The sequence below is a fragment of the Schistocerca serialis genome, chromosome 1, assembly GCF_023864345.2.
Source record: "Schistocerca serialis cubense isolate TAMUIC-IGC-003099 chromosome 1, iqSchSeri2.2, whole genome shotgun sequence".
Classification (NCBI taxonomy): domain Eukaryota; kingdom Metazoa; phylum Arthropoda; class Insecta; order Orthoptera; family Acrididae; genus Schistocerca; species Schistocerca serialis.
The window spans coordinates 244,065,362-244,079,997 of NC_064638.1; the positions used below are offsets into that span (position 1 = coordinate 244,065,362).

At 40.1% G+C, this 14,636-nt stretch overlaps 1 protein-coding gene across 1 annotated transcript in view; it reads right to left on the reverse strand.

Annotated features, from left to right (window-relative positions):
- The window catches only part of LOC126463715 (DNA-dependent protein kinase catalytic subunit-like), a 475,012-nt gene that overhangs the window by 333,764 nt on the left and 126,612 nt on the right, over positions 1-14,636 (reverse strand). Inside the window, exon 17 of the mRNA XM_050096185.1 lies at positions 7,446-7,596. Coding sequence (XP_049952142.1) covers positions 7,446-7,596 — 151 coding nt within the window. The remainder of the gene's footprint in view (positions 1-7,445; positions 7,597-14,636) is intronic.

The following is a 14,636-nucleotide window of genomic DNA, read 5'->3' on the forward strand; positions in this document are numbered from 1 at the left end:
TGAAAATTACCCAGTGAACATGTACTGAATTGCAGCACTTGCATAGAACAAATATGACTACTAATACAAAAATGACATTCAGTCATAAAAGGACAAAACACAGGTAGCCAGATGGTGTTTCTGTGGTTTGTACTTTCCACAGCTTTTAGCAAATCATTCCAAGCAAATGTCAGGAACGGTCTCTAAAATTTAACCATCTTCCTCACTTGCTGCTCATTAATAATAAACTGAAATTAACATTTCACATAGTAATAGTGTTATTAACTGAAAAGAAATCAATTATCATTCATTTTGGGAGGGACACATTCCATGACTGTGTTACCATGAACTCAAGGAACAAAAACTTTAACAAAATTGACACAAACTCTGAAATATCATATGAAGTGAAGAGCATGGCGTTGGATACAGTATACAGCAAAGCAAACTGATTAGCATCAGGAATGAATTCACAGACATTTTCAAACTTCTAAGCAATATAAAATAATATATTTTAGGCAGTGTGATACTGAGGGAAAAGTACTGTCAAACTCCATCTTTGGGTCACTGGCAGCCCTGCACCAGGCGAGACAAGAGATTTTGCACTTTTGTAAAGATAAGTTACGTAGATTGTAATAACAGTCGTACACATTACTCATTAAATACATGTATTAGGGGTGTGTTTTTAAGCTTAAAATTAATGATTTCCTTTTCCTTATGTACTACTCCAGAAAATGCGGAAAGCTCGTAAAGTCTGGTTTGTAGTCATATTTTTGTTCACCTTTTGGCACAGTAAACTTAGAGAATCCCATTTAATTGTTATTTTTTCCCTCCCGCAATTTCAGTAGAGTGTATCTATTCATCACTGAGTTTACATTTCTGTAAAATAGTGTATATCTTAAGCGGTTTGATTTAGAAACCTTTGCATCACTAGATTGTTTACATACAGTCTGCATACATTAAAATTTCATTAAAAGTTACATTCAACTGTCAATAAGTTAATTAACAGATCTGCAGTTTGTGAGTGCAAAGTTCATGTTGAAAGTGGAAATAATTAACTTTTTTTATCGTATGTCATACTCCTGAAAGACTAATTTACAGGCCTAATTTTGTGGCTCACACATAACGAAACTTCATTTAGTATAATGTGTGTTAAGTGATTTAATTCTATTTCAAGCATGTAATCTGTGTTGCAAAGAGTGATGAGTGTGGATGTTGCTGTAGGATAGTCAGAGAGGGAATGATAAGTGTAGACTGTGGGTTGGAGTTTCATTTGGGTGACTGACTATTTAGGGAACTGATTGGAGAACTCAATGAGGGCTCTTGTACGGCTCTGCAAAAAACACAAGAAATCGCTGAACTGGAGACAAAGATTTGTGCCCTTCAATTTGAATCTGAGCATGTGAAATTTGAACTAGACAGGTTGAAGGGGGAAAAAAGATCATATAAACTGGGTAAAGGTAACAAGTAATGGGTGAAAGGTGAACAGTTCAACTTCTTCATCTGCACTGGAGGTTACAGTATTGAATAAATTTGATTTGTTACCTGAAGTAGGATGGGAAGAGCCTCATTCAGCTACAGGTTACAATATGGTACATTCAGCTACAGGTTACAATATGGTACAGCAGAGAGGGGTGGGAAGGATAGTGGGTAGGATATTCCTCATATCAGGACGCAGTAAGAGGTAGTTGAAAACATGGCAATAATATGACTCTCTTGCTCCAGTCCAGGATGGAACTGAGTCACGATGGCAGTGCTCCGTTGTTGCCAGATGGAGGGTATGTGGGAGGTGGTAAGTGACTGAAGAGACAAGGTATGGGAGATCTGTTTCTGCTCATGGTTATGGGGTCAAATTCGGTCTGTGAAGGCCTCAATGAGACCCTTGATATATTTAGAGAGGGACAGTTCATCACTGCAGATGTGCTGGCCATGAGTAGGTAGGCTGTATGGAAGGGGCTCTTGCATGGAATGGGTGGCAGCTGCCGAAGTAGAGATATTGTTGGTGATTGGTGGGTTTGACATGAACAGAGTCATTCATGTTGTGGAGGTCAACATCGAGGAAAGTGGCTTCTTAGGATGAGGAGGGCCAAGTGAAGAGACAGAGAGAAGGTGTTGAGGATGTGGAGGGATGAGGATAGGTTGTCCTCACCCTTGGGCCACATCACGAAGATGTTTTAAATGAATCTGAACCAGGTGGTGGGTTTGGGGTTGTGGGTGGATAGAAAGGATTCCTCTAGATGGCCCAGGAATAGGTTGGCAGGGATGGGGCATTGTGAGTGCCTATTGCAGTACCGTGAATTTGTTTCTAGGTGATGCACTCCAAGGAAAAGTAATAGTGGGTGAGAGTATAGTTGATCATAGTGACCAGGAAGGAAGCTGTAGGTTTTGAGTCACCTGGTGTTGGAAAACACTATAAATAATCGCAAGGCCATGGGCATTGCATTATTACTGTAGAAAGAGGGGACATCAAGAGTGATGAGGAAGGTGATGTTTGGTAAACGAACATCAACTGAGAAGAGTTGGCAAAAGAAATATTTGGTGTCTTTTATATAGGAGGGTAGGTTACTCTCCACAGTTCCTGTTCCTTTACCGACCAGAGCCCTGTAGTTGCTGTCGATGCCACCTCCTCCTACACTAACATTCCCAATGCCCATGGCCTTGCTGCTGTTTAACATTACATTTCTAAATGTCTATCTACAAATAAATCAATGGAATAGAAATGGGCACTTGCATGGCACTATCTTATGCCAGCCTAACCATGGGCCATTTAGAGGAATCCTTCCTAACCATCCACAATTACAAACCCCTCACCAGATTCAGATGACATCTTCGTTATCTGGACGAAATGTGAAGACAACATATCCACTTTCCTCCAGACCATCAACACCTTCTATCCTATTTGTTTCACTTGGTCCTCCTTAACCCAAGAAGTCACTTTCCTTGATGTCGAACTCCACCTCAACAACGACTACATCAGTACCTCCATCCATATCAAACTTACCAACCACCAGCAATACCTCCATAAAGACAGTTACAACTCCATTCCATTCCATGAAGTTCTTTCAATACAGCTAGCTACCTGTGGCAGTCATATCTGCAGTGAAGAGCAGTCTTTCTGCAAATATGTCAAGGGTCTCACTGAGGCCTTCAAAAACTGAAATTACCCTCCCAACCATGTACAGGAACAGATCTCCCAGACCCTGTCTCTCCAGTCACCTACCACCTCCTACCTCTCACATACCCACCATCTAGCCACAAACAGGGACTCCTCTCATGACCCAGTATCACCAAGGACTGGAGCAACTGAACCACATTCTCTGCCAAGGTTTTGATTGCCTCTTTTCACGCCTTGAAACAAGAAACACCCTACCCACTATCCTTCCCACCCTTCCTGCAGTGGTGTTCCACCACCCACTGACTCTATGAAATATCTCTGGCCGTATCTAGTTCACCCCTCCTCCCAACTCCTTGCCTCATGGCTCATATCCCCACAATGGGCCTAGATGCACGACGTGTCTCGTACATCCTCCCACAAATGACGACTCCAGTCAAGTCACAGACATCTCCTATCCCATCAAATACAGGGCTACTTGTGAAAGCAGCAATGTGAGCCACAGATTAAGCTGCTACCATTTCACTGCTTTCTACGTGGACATGACAGCTAACAAAATATCTGTCTGCACGAATGGTCACCAACAAACTGTAACCAAGAGACATCTGAACCTTCCAGTTGCTGAACATGCTGCCCAACACAATGCACTTCACTTCACTGACTGCTTCACAGCCTGCACCACCTGGATCCTTGCTAGCAGCACCCGCTTTTCTGAACTGTGCAGATGGGAACTCTCCTTGCTATATATCCTACATTCCCATAACACATCTGGCCTCAACCTTCACTAGTCCCTGTCCCTTGCCTACTTATTCCTTTCCCTCCTCCTACCTACTTATCCCCTTCCCTGGTCCCAATCCAGCACTACACGGTCTTCTACTCCACCAAGTACCCTCTAGACTTTGTAACGTTCCCTGGCAAACTCACATTATTATAGAACAAGAGTTTATTTGTACCATATACGCCGCTCTGGGCAAGTTGTATATATCGTAATTATTGAACAAAATATTACTGAATGTGGTGTAAAAGACATTTGTTATTCTCCTTATATTTTTTGGTTGTAATATTTCTCTGTATTTAGGATAGGAATTTTTCTGTATTTATTATGTGATTGTAAAATGTGTCAGTATTTGCGATAGCAGAGATATGTTGCCAGAAGAGAATAATATCGTCAATTTGCAAAGAAATGTTAATAGTCAGCAATACTATTTAAGCACAATGCATTATGTATTCTTTGGTCTTCTCTGTTCAGAAGTCATTGCGGTAGGACACTGTGAAAGAGTTTTTTACGAATGGGTAGACTTCTTTTGTCTCTGTCTGGACTTAGCCGCCATTAGACGATGCGTTACGAATTAATGTGAGTTGTATTGTTGTTTGATCTAAATATATTAGAGTTTATCAAAAGTGTGAATTATTTATGTAAATTAGCTTGCCCACGTCATCTATAAAATTTCTTTAAGAATTTTTCAGCATTTTTTAGCGGTGTTGCTGGGCTGTGCCGCGACCAACAATAGCAAACCCGTAAATCGGGAACAGATGCATAAAAATCAATGGTGAATTAAGAAATTGTTCTTCTTTTTCAGTGATCCTGTGGCTGATAAAATTTGAATTAATTATACGTTTGTGCATTCGTAGGCGGATAGCTAATGTCAGTTAACATTGAAATTTAAACAGTTTGGTTCTTTCAAAATATCTTAAATGTGTAATGAAGTAGGTTTGATCAGTGATAAATGTCGGCTTGGCAATAATTAAAACATTTTCTGCTAATAGAGGTAATCTTGTGTTCTATGGCTAGTGCCGGGATAAAATTCAGTAAAAATATTTAACAAAAAACCCACTGCATCTGGAAAGTGTATGCCAAGGCCGAATGATTTAAAGGACTCAATTCTCAACCTAATATTCTTAACCAGTTCATATGAGTTCACGTAAATATTATTTTTTTTCTTTAAATATACGTAATTCTTAAGAAAGTAAAAATTTTTATTACCACACGAAAATAAGAGAGTGGTTCTACAACAAAGTTCGCACGAAAGAAAATTAACTTAAAAGCAAAAGATAAAATATATTACTCTTCTTTAACGAAATTTCAAATCAATTCCATTCATTACGACGATTTCGTTAAAACTTTTTCCTCTCCTCTACTTCTCTCAAGTTTCACTCCATCCCAAAACCTCCCAACTGCACCTAGCAGCACTACCCTATCCCCATAACATCCCTGCATGCTCTCACAAGCAGAACTACACCTGCTCCCACCCCCACCTGTTATTCCTTTCCACTCCCACTCCAAGCTGCACCTTACCCTCACCATCCCAGCCATATTGCTTCTCCCATCAGGTGCCGTGGCAGGCTGCAGTCCTCCCACTGCAGGCAGGGATGATGGTCATGCATGTATGATTTGTGCTTGTTTGAATGTGAGTGTGTTTTCTACTTCATAAGGCCTTTTGACCACAAGCTTAAATACGTAGCAGTCTGTTTGTTGTGTCCATCTGCTCTATATAGTGAATAGCAATCTTATCCTTTTCACAATATTATCATCAATCATTAAATTAGATATTCAGGTAATTTGTAAAAGCTAGTAAGTAGGTTATATGGAGCATTTTTCATTTTCTTTGTAATATTTACAGACTGTGAATTTCATGCTTTACTTTAGATGAGTGCTTACTGAACACTTTTGCACCAATGTAAACTAGTCCACCTGGCGAAGAAGATCAAGCAACGTGAAAATTATTTTTCTGTCTCGTCTTGTGGGTATCCAAATCAGAGTCCAACTAAAATGGATTTCTTTTATGATTAACAAAAACCATAAATAAATAAATAAATAAATGTAGGCTACTGGGAGATGGGTGTAGGAATTTGAAGATCCTTGAAGGGTCCTCTACAAGATGTGTAATTATCTACTTCACACAATATGCTTACTGTTTACTTGTACTGAATAAATACTTTTTAATGGCCCAGAAGGTAAATAGATAAGCCAACAGGAAGTGAAAATTGCAAAATAAACCAACTGATTAGGTTATATGTGTTGACTCAGTTTTAACTTTCTACCTGGTGGAATTGCAAGGAATTTTATACGCAGTATTTCATTTGGTATGTGACCATTAGTGACTGCTTCTGGTGTCAGTATATAATTTTTTGAATGTTTCTACCTGAATAAAACACATGTTTATAATGTTTGTCGCAACAAAGACCAATGATTGATGAAGCTACCCAATTTCAATAACAGTTTCACCAAAAAGATTCATAATTAACAAACTAAATAACCATGAATCAACAGGAAACTGTGTTAGAGATCATTTATGTTTCAAATATTTCAACTACACACCAAATCTAATGGTTATCGGGTCATAAATTTGAAAGGGAATGTAGACAAACTGTTGCAAATGGAAATGAATAATGCATTGAAAAGGTGATTTGATAAGACGTATGGTCAGACTCAGCATTCAGATTGAGTAATTGGTTACCTAAATAATATAGAATGATGAAGGAAATACAATGATGTGTATGACAAAATTAGCTGGACCAATGAAGTTACATAAGGATGCGGGCAGACTGTTGAAATATGAAAGCATGAATGAAGGCTGTTATGTGAATGTGGTAATGAGTCTGTGCCGAGTTTGATTTCAGAGAGGATAACATGGAACTATTCTAATATTTATAGAAAATGAGTAGTTGAAAATTACATTCAGCTTTCTGTATAACATTTTATATTCCTCTAGAAAAGGACCAAAAAAGAATACTACACTTTAAAGAGACTACGAGAATTCTGCATATCACCCAGTTCCATAATGCAGCACTGTCCTTCCAGGCACTTACTTCACTTGGTTATGCACAAACAGCCACCCTGTCTCAACTCACCATCACCACACACACACACACACACACACACACACACACACACACACACACACACACACACACACACAAAAATGGCTCTGAGCACTATGGGACTCAACTGATGTGGTCATTAGTCCCCTAGAACTCAGAACTACTTAAACCTAACCAACCTAAGGACATCACACACATCCATGCCCGAGGCAGGATTCGAACCTGCGACCGTAGTGGTCGTGCGGTTCCAGACTGTAGCGCCTTTAACCGCTCGGCCACTCCGGCCGGCATCACCACCACCGACAGCGACAACATTACAGAAGTGGTACAGGCAGAATGCTGATGCTGATTTGGAGAAAAGTCTCTGAACTTTGAAGAATTATCTAAACACTGTCTCGCTCTGAACTTAAAAATAATTTCCTGAGTCAATCTGACTTTTGTCACAAAATGTACATTTGAGACAATATCTGCTCTTTGACCATCACACACACACACACACACACACACACACACACACACACACACACACACCTACCTGGTATAAGTGACGCAAGACACATGACCAAATCCATGGATGTTCGTCTGCAGTCCATCTGTAATGAGCCACACTGCTTCAACAGCCATGTGACAGCATGAATAAGTTGGACTCCATCAAATTCTGGTGGTTTATGACGAACTTCGCTGATCTGCAATGAGACAAAATTTATTGTCACTGTCTACTTCCATAAAATGGAATGAAAATATTTAGAAATAGTGTTACCACACAACCTGTATATCCAAACTGTATGCATTTCATCACTTTGAAAAATACTACAGAACATGTTTGCAGCTTTTAATTATTTTACAAACTTGTTTCAAAAACAAACTGTGAGAAAAGTTTAATATTTTTGCTCTTACCAACGAAAACTGTTTACACTTTATGTTCACTATGTAGATGTCTTATATACAACTCCCAACAACTGGTCATACTAATACTACTGGAATTACGAACACCCATCTTACAACAGAACCCAAAAGGTAACTGGCTTTCTTCTAAATTTTCTTTCTTCATTTCTTTTTTACATTTCTAAGATGTAACAATTGGTTTGGGAAAAAAACTTTTGACTACTCATGGAACAAATAAGCACAGAGCAAATGAACAAGGGATTTTTTAAATAAATTGTATACCTCTAATTGTTCACATTTGTTTTTATTTTAAATAAATTGTATACCTCTAATTGTTCACATTTGTTTTTATTTACAACATTTATTTTTTCAGTGCATTTTCTACAACATACAACATCCTGGATGTGTGAAACATACTAAGAGCAATGGTAGCCTAATGTTATTTTTTTGTATGTTTTTCAAAGTATTTTATCACTTCTTCATACATAGTTTTGGCTAAGAGTTACCAAAAATATTTCTGTGATTTAAGATAACAGAATTGTGCAGATGCAGTAGTTTGAGGAAGGCTCTTTAATGCTATTAAACAGTTCCATTACAAATCTAGTCCATTACTAAATCATCACATTACTGACAAAACATAAATTACTATAAATTGAATAACAGCAATTACTTGTTTGCAAAAATGAGGTTGAGTTCCACGAGTCTAAAGGAAAGATGGTTGAATCAATAACTTCTAGTATGAGGGACTGCTCCTTCCAAGAGTGGAATAGAAACAGCAATAATAGAGAGATGCTGGAACTCTTAGAGAGTAATAAAGACTGCTGACCAAGAGAAGCAATGTAAAGTAAGACACCACATCCTTAAGAACCAACAGCATTACAAGAATAACTAAAGAAATTAATACGATGTTAAGTCAGATATTCTGTGACACTTTTATAGCTCTTTTAAGAACAACTATCTGCCTGCATATAATTTCATTTTCTTTTTATCCTGCCATTACTGCCTTGGGAGAGCCAGTCCTGACAAAACTCTACCATCTGGTGAGCAAGATGTATGAAACAGGCGAAATACCCTCAGACTTCAAGAAGAATATAATAACTCCAATCCCAAAGAAAGCAGGTGTTGACAGATGTGAAAATTACCGAACTATCAGTTTAATAAGTCACAGCTGCAAAATACTAACAAGAATTCTTTACAGACGAATGGAAAAACTAGTAGAAGCCAACCTCGGGGAAGATCAGTTTGGATTCCGTAGAAACACTGGAACACGTGAGGCAATACTGACCTTACGACTTATCTTAGAAGAAAGATTAAGGAAAGGCAAACCTACGTTTCTAGCATTTGTAGACTTAGAGAAAGCTTTTGACAATGTTGACTGGAATACTCTCTTTCAAATTCTAAAGGTGGCAGGGGTAAAATACAGGGAGCGAAAGGCTATTTACACTTTGTACAGAAACCAGATGGCAGTTATAAGAGTCGAGGGACATGAAAGGGAAGCAGTGGTTGGGAAGGGAGTAAGACAGGGTTGTAGCCTCTCCCCGATGTTGTTCAATCTGTATATTGAGCAAGCAGTAAAGGAAACAAAAGAAAAATTCGGAGTAGGTATTAAAATTCATGGAGAAGAAATAAAAACTTTGAGGTTCCCCGATGACATTGTAATTCTGTCAGAGACAGCCAAGGACTTGGAAGAGCAGTTGAATGGAATGGACAGTGTCTTGAATGGAGGATATAAGATGAACATCATCAAAAGCAAAACAAGGATAATGGAATGTAGTCTAATTAAGTCGGGTGATGCTGAGGGAATTAGATTAGGAAATGAGGCACTTAAAGTAGTAAAGGAGTTTTGCTATTTGGGGAGCAAAATAACTGATGATGGTCGAAGTAGAGAGGATATAAAATGTAGGCTGGCAATGGCAAGGAAAGCATTTCTGAAGAAGAGAAATTTGTTAACATCCAGTATTGATTTAAGTGTCAGGAAGTCATTTCTGAAAGTATTCGTATGGAGTGTAGCCATGTATGGAAGTGAAACATGGACAATAAATAGTTTGGACAAGAAGAGAATAGAAGCTTTCGAAATGTGGTGCTACAGAAGAATGCTGAAGATTAGATGGGTAGATCACATAACTAATGAGGAAGTATTGAATAGGATTGGGGAAAAGAGAAGTTTGTGGCACAACTTGACCAGAAGAAGGGATTGGTTGGTAGGACATGTTCTGAGGCATCAAGGGATCACCAATTTAGTACTGGAGGGCAGCGTGGAGGGTAAAAACCGTAGAGGGAGACCAAGAGATGAATACACTAAGCAAATTCAGAAGAATGTAGGTTGCAGTAGGTACTGGGAGATGAAAAAGCTTGCACAGGATAGAGTAGCATGGAGAGCTGCATCAAACCAGTCTCAGGACTGAAGACCACAACAACAACAACATTACTGTAGTTTCTTGCAGCAAAAAATAATGTAACTCCAGTCAAACCAAAACGAAAATTAAATCTGGATTCTAAGTTACATGAAAGTTTCCTTTCTAATGAAGTTCCTTTATGTTTCTTAAATACATGGGCAGTATTTTCACTGAAATCTTACAGGTTTCATGTCACGTGTCTCTTTGTTGGGGGCTACTTCTTTCTTACCATAAAACAGATATAATGTTACTTTTGGGAAATAGGTTCCATTAAAACTATTTATAATTATAATACTTTACTTAATGAAAACTACCAGTGAAATACAGCATTTATTTTAGCTTTACAAACGGAATTGCAGAATTACATTTTTCACCATTCACATTCCCCTTCTGTAGCAGCTAGCTGGTTTTGTACATTGTATGCATGCAGTCCATGTCAAACCACTTGTGACTTTGGGTAACATATTTGTGAACTAATTTCTTTACATCTATGTAACAGGTGTCTGGATTGGTGGTGGTGGGGGGGTACCACTACACCTTGTGAATTAATTATTATATACATTTACAGCTTACAGTGTTGCGTGTTGCAAATGGACACTGCCAAAGTTCATCAGGGAGGAGAGGGGGGAGGAGAGGGGGGGGGGGAGAAGGGAAGAAGGGAAAGTGGATTCAGTTACTCACAACCCAGGTTATGAAGCAACAGGGAAAGGTAAACAGGGAGGATAGCAAGGATGGTGGCACAGTAGTGAGAGGGAAGCCAAAGATATTCTACTGTTAAGTATTGTGCCAGGTTCAAACCAAAGAAGATGCATACAGAAGTAAAGAGGTATATAGTATAAAGATAAACACAACTATGTAGGATGAAAAGATGTGTGAATGGCTAAAGAGGGGAGGGAAAAAGAAGAAGACTGAAGAGTAAATGGGAGTGAGGTTGGTTAACGTAGGTTCAGTCCAGGGGGATGGCGCGATGAAAGGATGTGTTGGAGTGCAAGTTCCCATCTCCACAGTTCCGAGGGACTGGTGTTGGGTGGGAGAAGCCAAATGGCACATACGTTGTAGCAGGTTCTTAGGTCCCTAGAATTATGCTGGAGGGCATGACCTGCTACTGGGTATTGGACATCTCCTAGGCGGACAGCACATCTGTGCCCATTCATGCGCTCAGCCAGTTTAGTTGTCGTCATACCGATGTAAAAGGCTGTGCAGTGCAGGCATGTCAGCTGATAAATGACATGTGTTGTTTCACATGTGGCCCTGCCTTGAATTGTGTATGTTTCACCAGTAGCAGGGCTGGAGTAGATGGTTGTGGGGGGAAGCATGGGGCAGGTTTTGCAGTGGGGTCGGTTACAGGGGTAGAAACCGCTGGGTAGAGAAGGTGGTCTGGGAATATTGTAGGGTTTGACAAGGATGTTACGGAGGCTAGGGGGGCGACGAAAGGCAACTCTGGGTGGTGTGGGGAGAATATTGTCAAGGGATGATCTCAAATAGGGCTTGAATTGAGAAAGTCATATCTCTGGCGGAGTAATTTGTTGATGTATTCGAGGCCAGGATAATATTGGGTGATAATGGGAATGCTTCTGTGTGGTCTGGCGGTAGGAACATTGTTGTTGGACAGGGAGGAATGTATTGCTCGGGAGATCTGTTTGTGGATAAGGTCTGCAGGGCAGTTGCGGGAGAGGAAAGCGCTGGTCAGGTTATTGGTGTAATTGTTGAGGGATTCATCACTGGAGCAGATACATTTGCCATGAATACCTAGGCTGTGGGGAAGGGAGCGTTTGATGTGGAATGGATGGCAGCTATCAAAGTGAAGGTACTGTTGTTTGTTTGTGGGTTTGATGTGGACAGAGGTGTGGATGTGAGTTTCAACAAGATGAAGGTCAACATCCAGGAAGATGGCTTGGGTTTTGGAGAAGGACCAGGTGAAATTCAGACTCGAAAAGGAGTTGAGATTATGGAGGAAATTAAGGCGTGTTTCTTCACCATGAGTCCAGACCACAAAGATGTCATCTATAAACCTATACCAAGCCAGGGGAAGCAGCTGTTGGGTCTTCAGGAAAGCCTCATCCATGCGGCCCATGAAGAGGTTGGCATAGGACGGAGCCATCCTGGTTCCCATGGCCGTTCCTCTGATTTTTTTGTAGGTCTGGCCTTCAAAAGTGAAGTAATTATGAGTGAGGATGAAGTTGGTTAGTGTGATAAGGAACGAGGTTTTTGGAAAATCTTTGGGTGGGCGTTGGGAGAGGTAGTGTTCAAGGGCAGAGAGACCATGGGTATGTGGGATGTTTGTGTAAGGGGATGTAGCATCTATGGTGACAAGAAAGGTTTCAGGTGGGAGGGGAATGGGAATGGATTTGAGGCGTTCTAGGAAGTGGTTTGTGTCTTTGATGTAGTAGGGTGGCTAGGCTAGGTTTGTTGGCTATGAGGCGGGTTTGTTGAAGGTGCTGTTGTGGTTGGTGTTTGTGAGGGATAGGGAGAGGGATCCCACTTCTTAGGTGTTGCACTAGCACTGTGGATAGTTTTTTCAGGTGGTGTGTGGCATGGAACTCAAGTTTGCAGCTGGCTTCTAGGATGATGTTCCTGAGTGTGTTCTCCAAGCAGGGGTTTGAGAGGCAGAGGACTCTGAAGAGAGATAGGAACTGTTGGGAGTGGTGGTTACACGAAGTAGTGTAGAGATTCAGGACAAGTTGGGTAAGGGCTAAGGATTGAAGGTTCTGGAAGTCCAGGAGAGACTGGTGGAAGGAGGGATTGCACCCAGAGATGGGAACTTTTAAGGTAAGTCCTTTAGGGGCAATTCCAAACGTTAAGCAGGACCGGAGGAAAAGTATGTGGGATTGCAGTTTGGCTAGAGTGAAAGCATGTTTCCGGAATGAATGTAATAATGTGGTATAGGATTAGGGTACATAGTGGGTAACTGATGGGTAGCGAAATTAAATAACTGAAGTTAAAATAGTAATAATAAGAATGAATAAAACAAGGAAGGAAGGACGAGAAAGAAAATAAAATCTGTTGGTAATGTTCAATACCAAAGGAAGACCACTAAATAAAAAAAGTACGGATAAAGGTTGACCAGACTAAGCAAGTATGTCCAGACCCCCTCTTTTTGTAAATTTATACCAAAGATTTCTTTTCTCCCCAGTTACATTCAGTATCTCCTCATGAGTTATTCAAGCTACTTATCTAATCTGTAGCACTCTTCTACAGCACTACATTTCAAGAAAACTTATTCTCAAATACCTTCAGAAAATACTTCCTAATATTTAAATTTCTATTAGATGTTCTTGAGTAGTACTTGGACTTTCAGCTGGGTGGCATCATCTAATAGGTGTGATATTTCAGCAAGCTGACATATTGCCAACTTCAGGCATTCCTGATGGCTGAGACACATCTGCTGAATGCTTCCTTTATGTACTTTCTGGACTGTACATCCTCCAATTCATCTGCTAGACAGATGGTCCAAGATTTCGTGAGCTCTGTGAACTAATGTGCTTAGGACACCTTCTTGCTGTGAAGGGGCATGACAATTGGAGGCATGCAAGTACAAATCTGTATGTATCAGTTTACAGTACACACTTTGTGCTGATCTTCATTTGACAAGCACATCCAGGAATATAACTTGGTTTTCCCCTATCTCCATCATGAATATGATGTTCTGTTACGGAGAATTCAGATGTTGCAGAAAGTCTCGTAGGTGACATCGTCCATGTGGCCAGATTATAAGCATCTAGTCTACAGATCAAATAAAGCACGAGTGCTTGTAGACAATCAAATCCAAGGCTGCTTTTTCAAATGCCTCCATAAACATACTGGCCACCACTGGTGATAGTGGGCAGCCCATCACTGCTCCATATGTTTGTTCACAGTAATTTCCATTGAACAGAACGCAGGCTGAAATAAACGCTAATTCTAATAGCTTTATTATGATGGCCCAAACGTCTCTCCCATAAGGCTTAGACAGTCTCTTGGAGGTATTATTGTGAAGAGAGGTACCACATCAAAGCTTACCATTAGGTCTTCTTTGCTCAGTTGAAAAGTTCTGGAGTTGCTGAATGAAATCTGCTGAATTCCATTTGTGGAGCTGGCAGTTGCCCACAAAAGGGCTGAGCATCACCTTCAACTGTTTCACTAACTCATATAATGTTGCTGTGCCAGTGCTGCTAATAATTAGCTGAAAAGGCATTTCTTGCTTGTGGACTTTAGGTAGACCATTAAGTCCAGGTGGCGCAGTTGCTTGTGGACAAAGTTTGTTCACCATCTACTTGTCTGGGAAAGTGTGTTTGAGAAGCTCAGCAGTCTCTCTCATCACTTAGTTGGCATGATCATCTTCAGTTCTCCTGTATGTGTTGACATCTAATAAGTTGTACAATTTTTGTTTGTAAATATGACTTGGTAGCAGCACCATACAATTCCCTTTGTCTGCTGGGAGGATGATTGTCTCAGAGTCTTCTCGT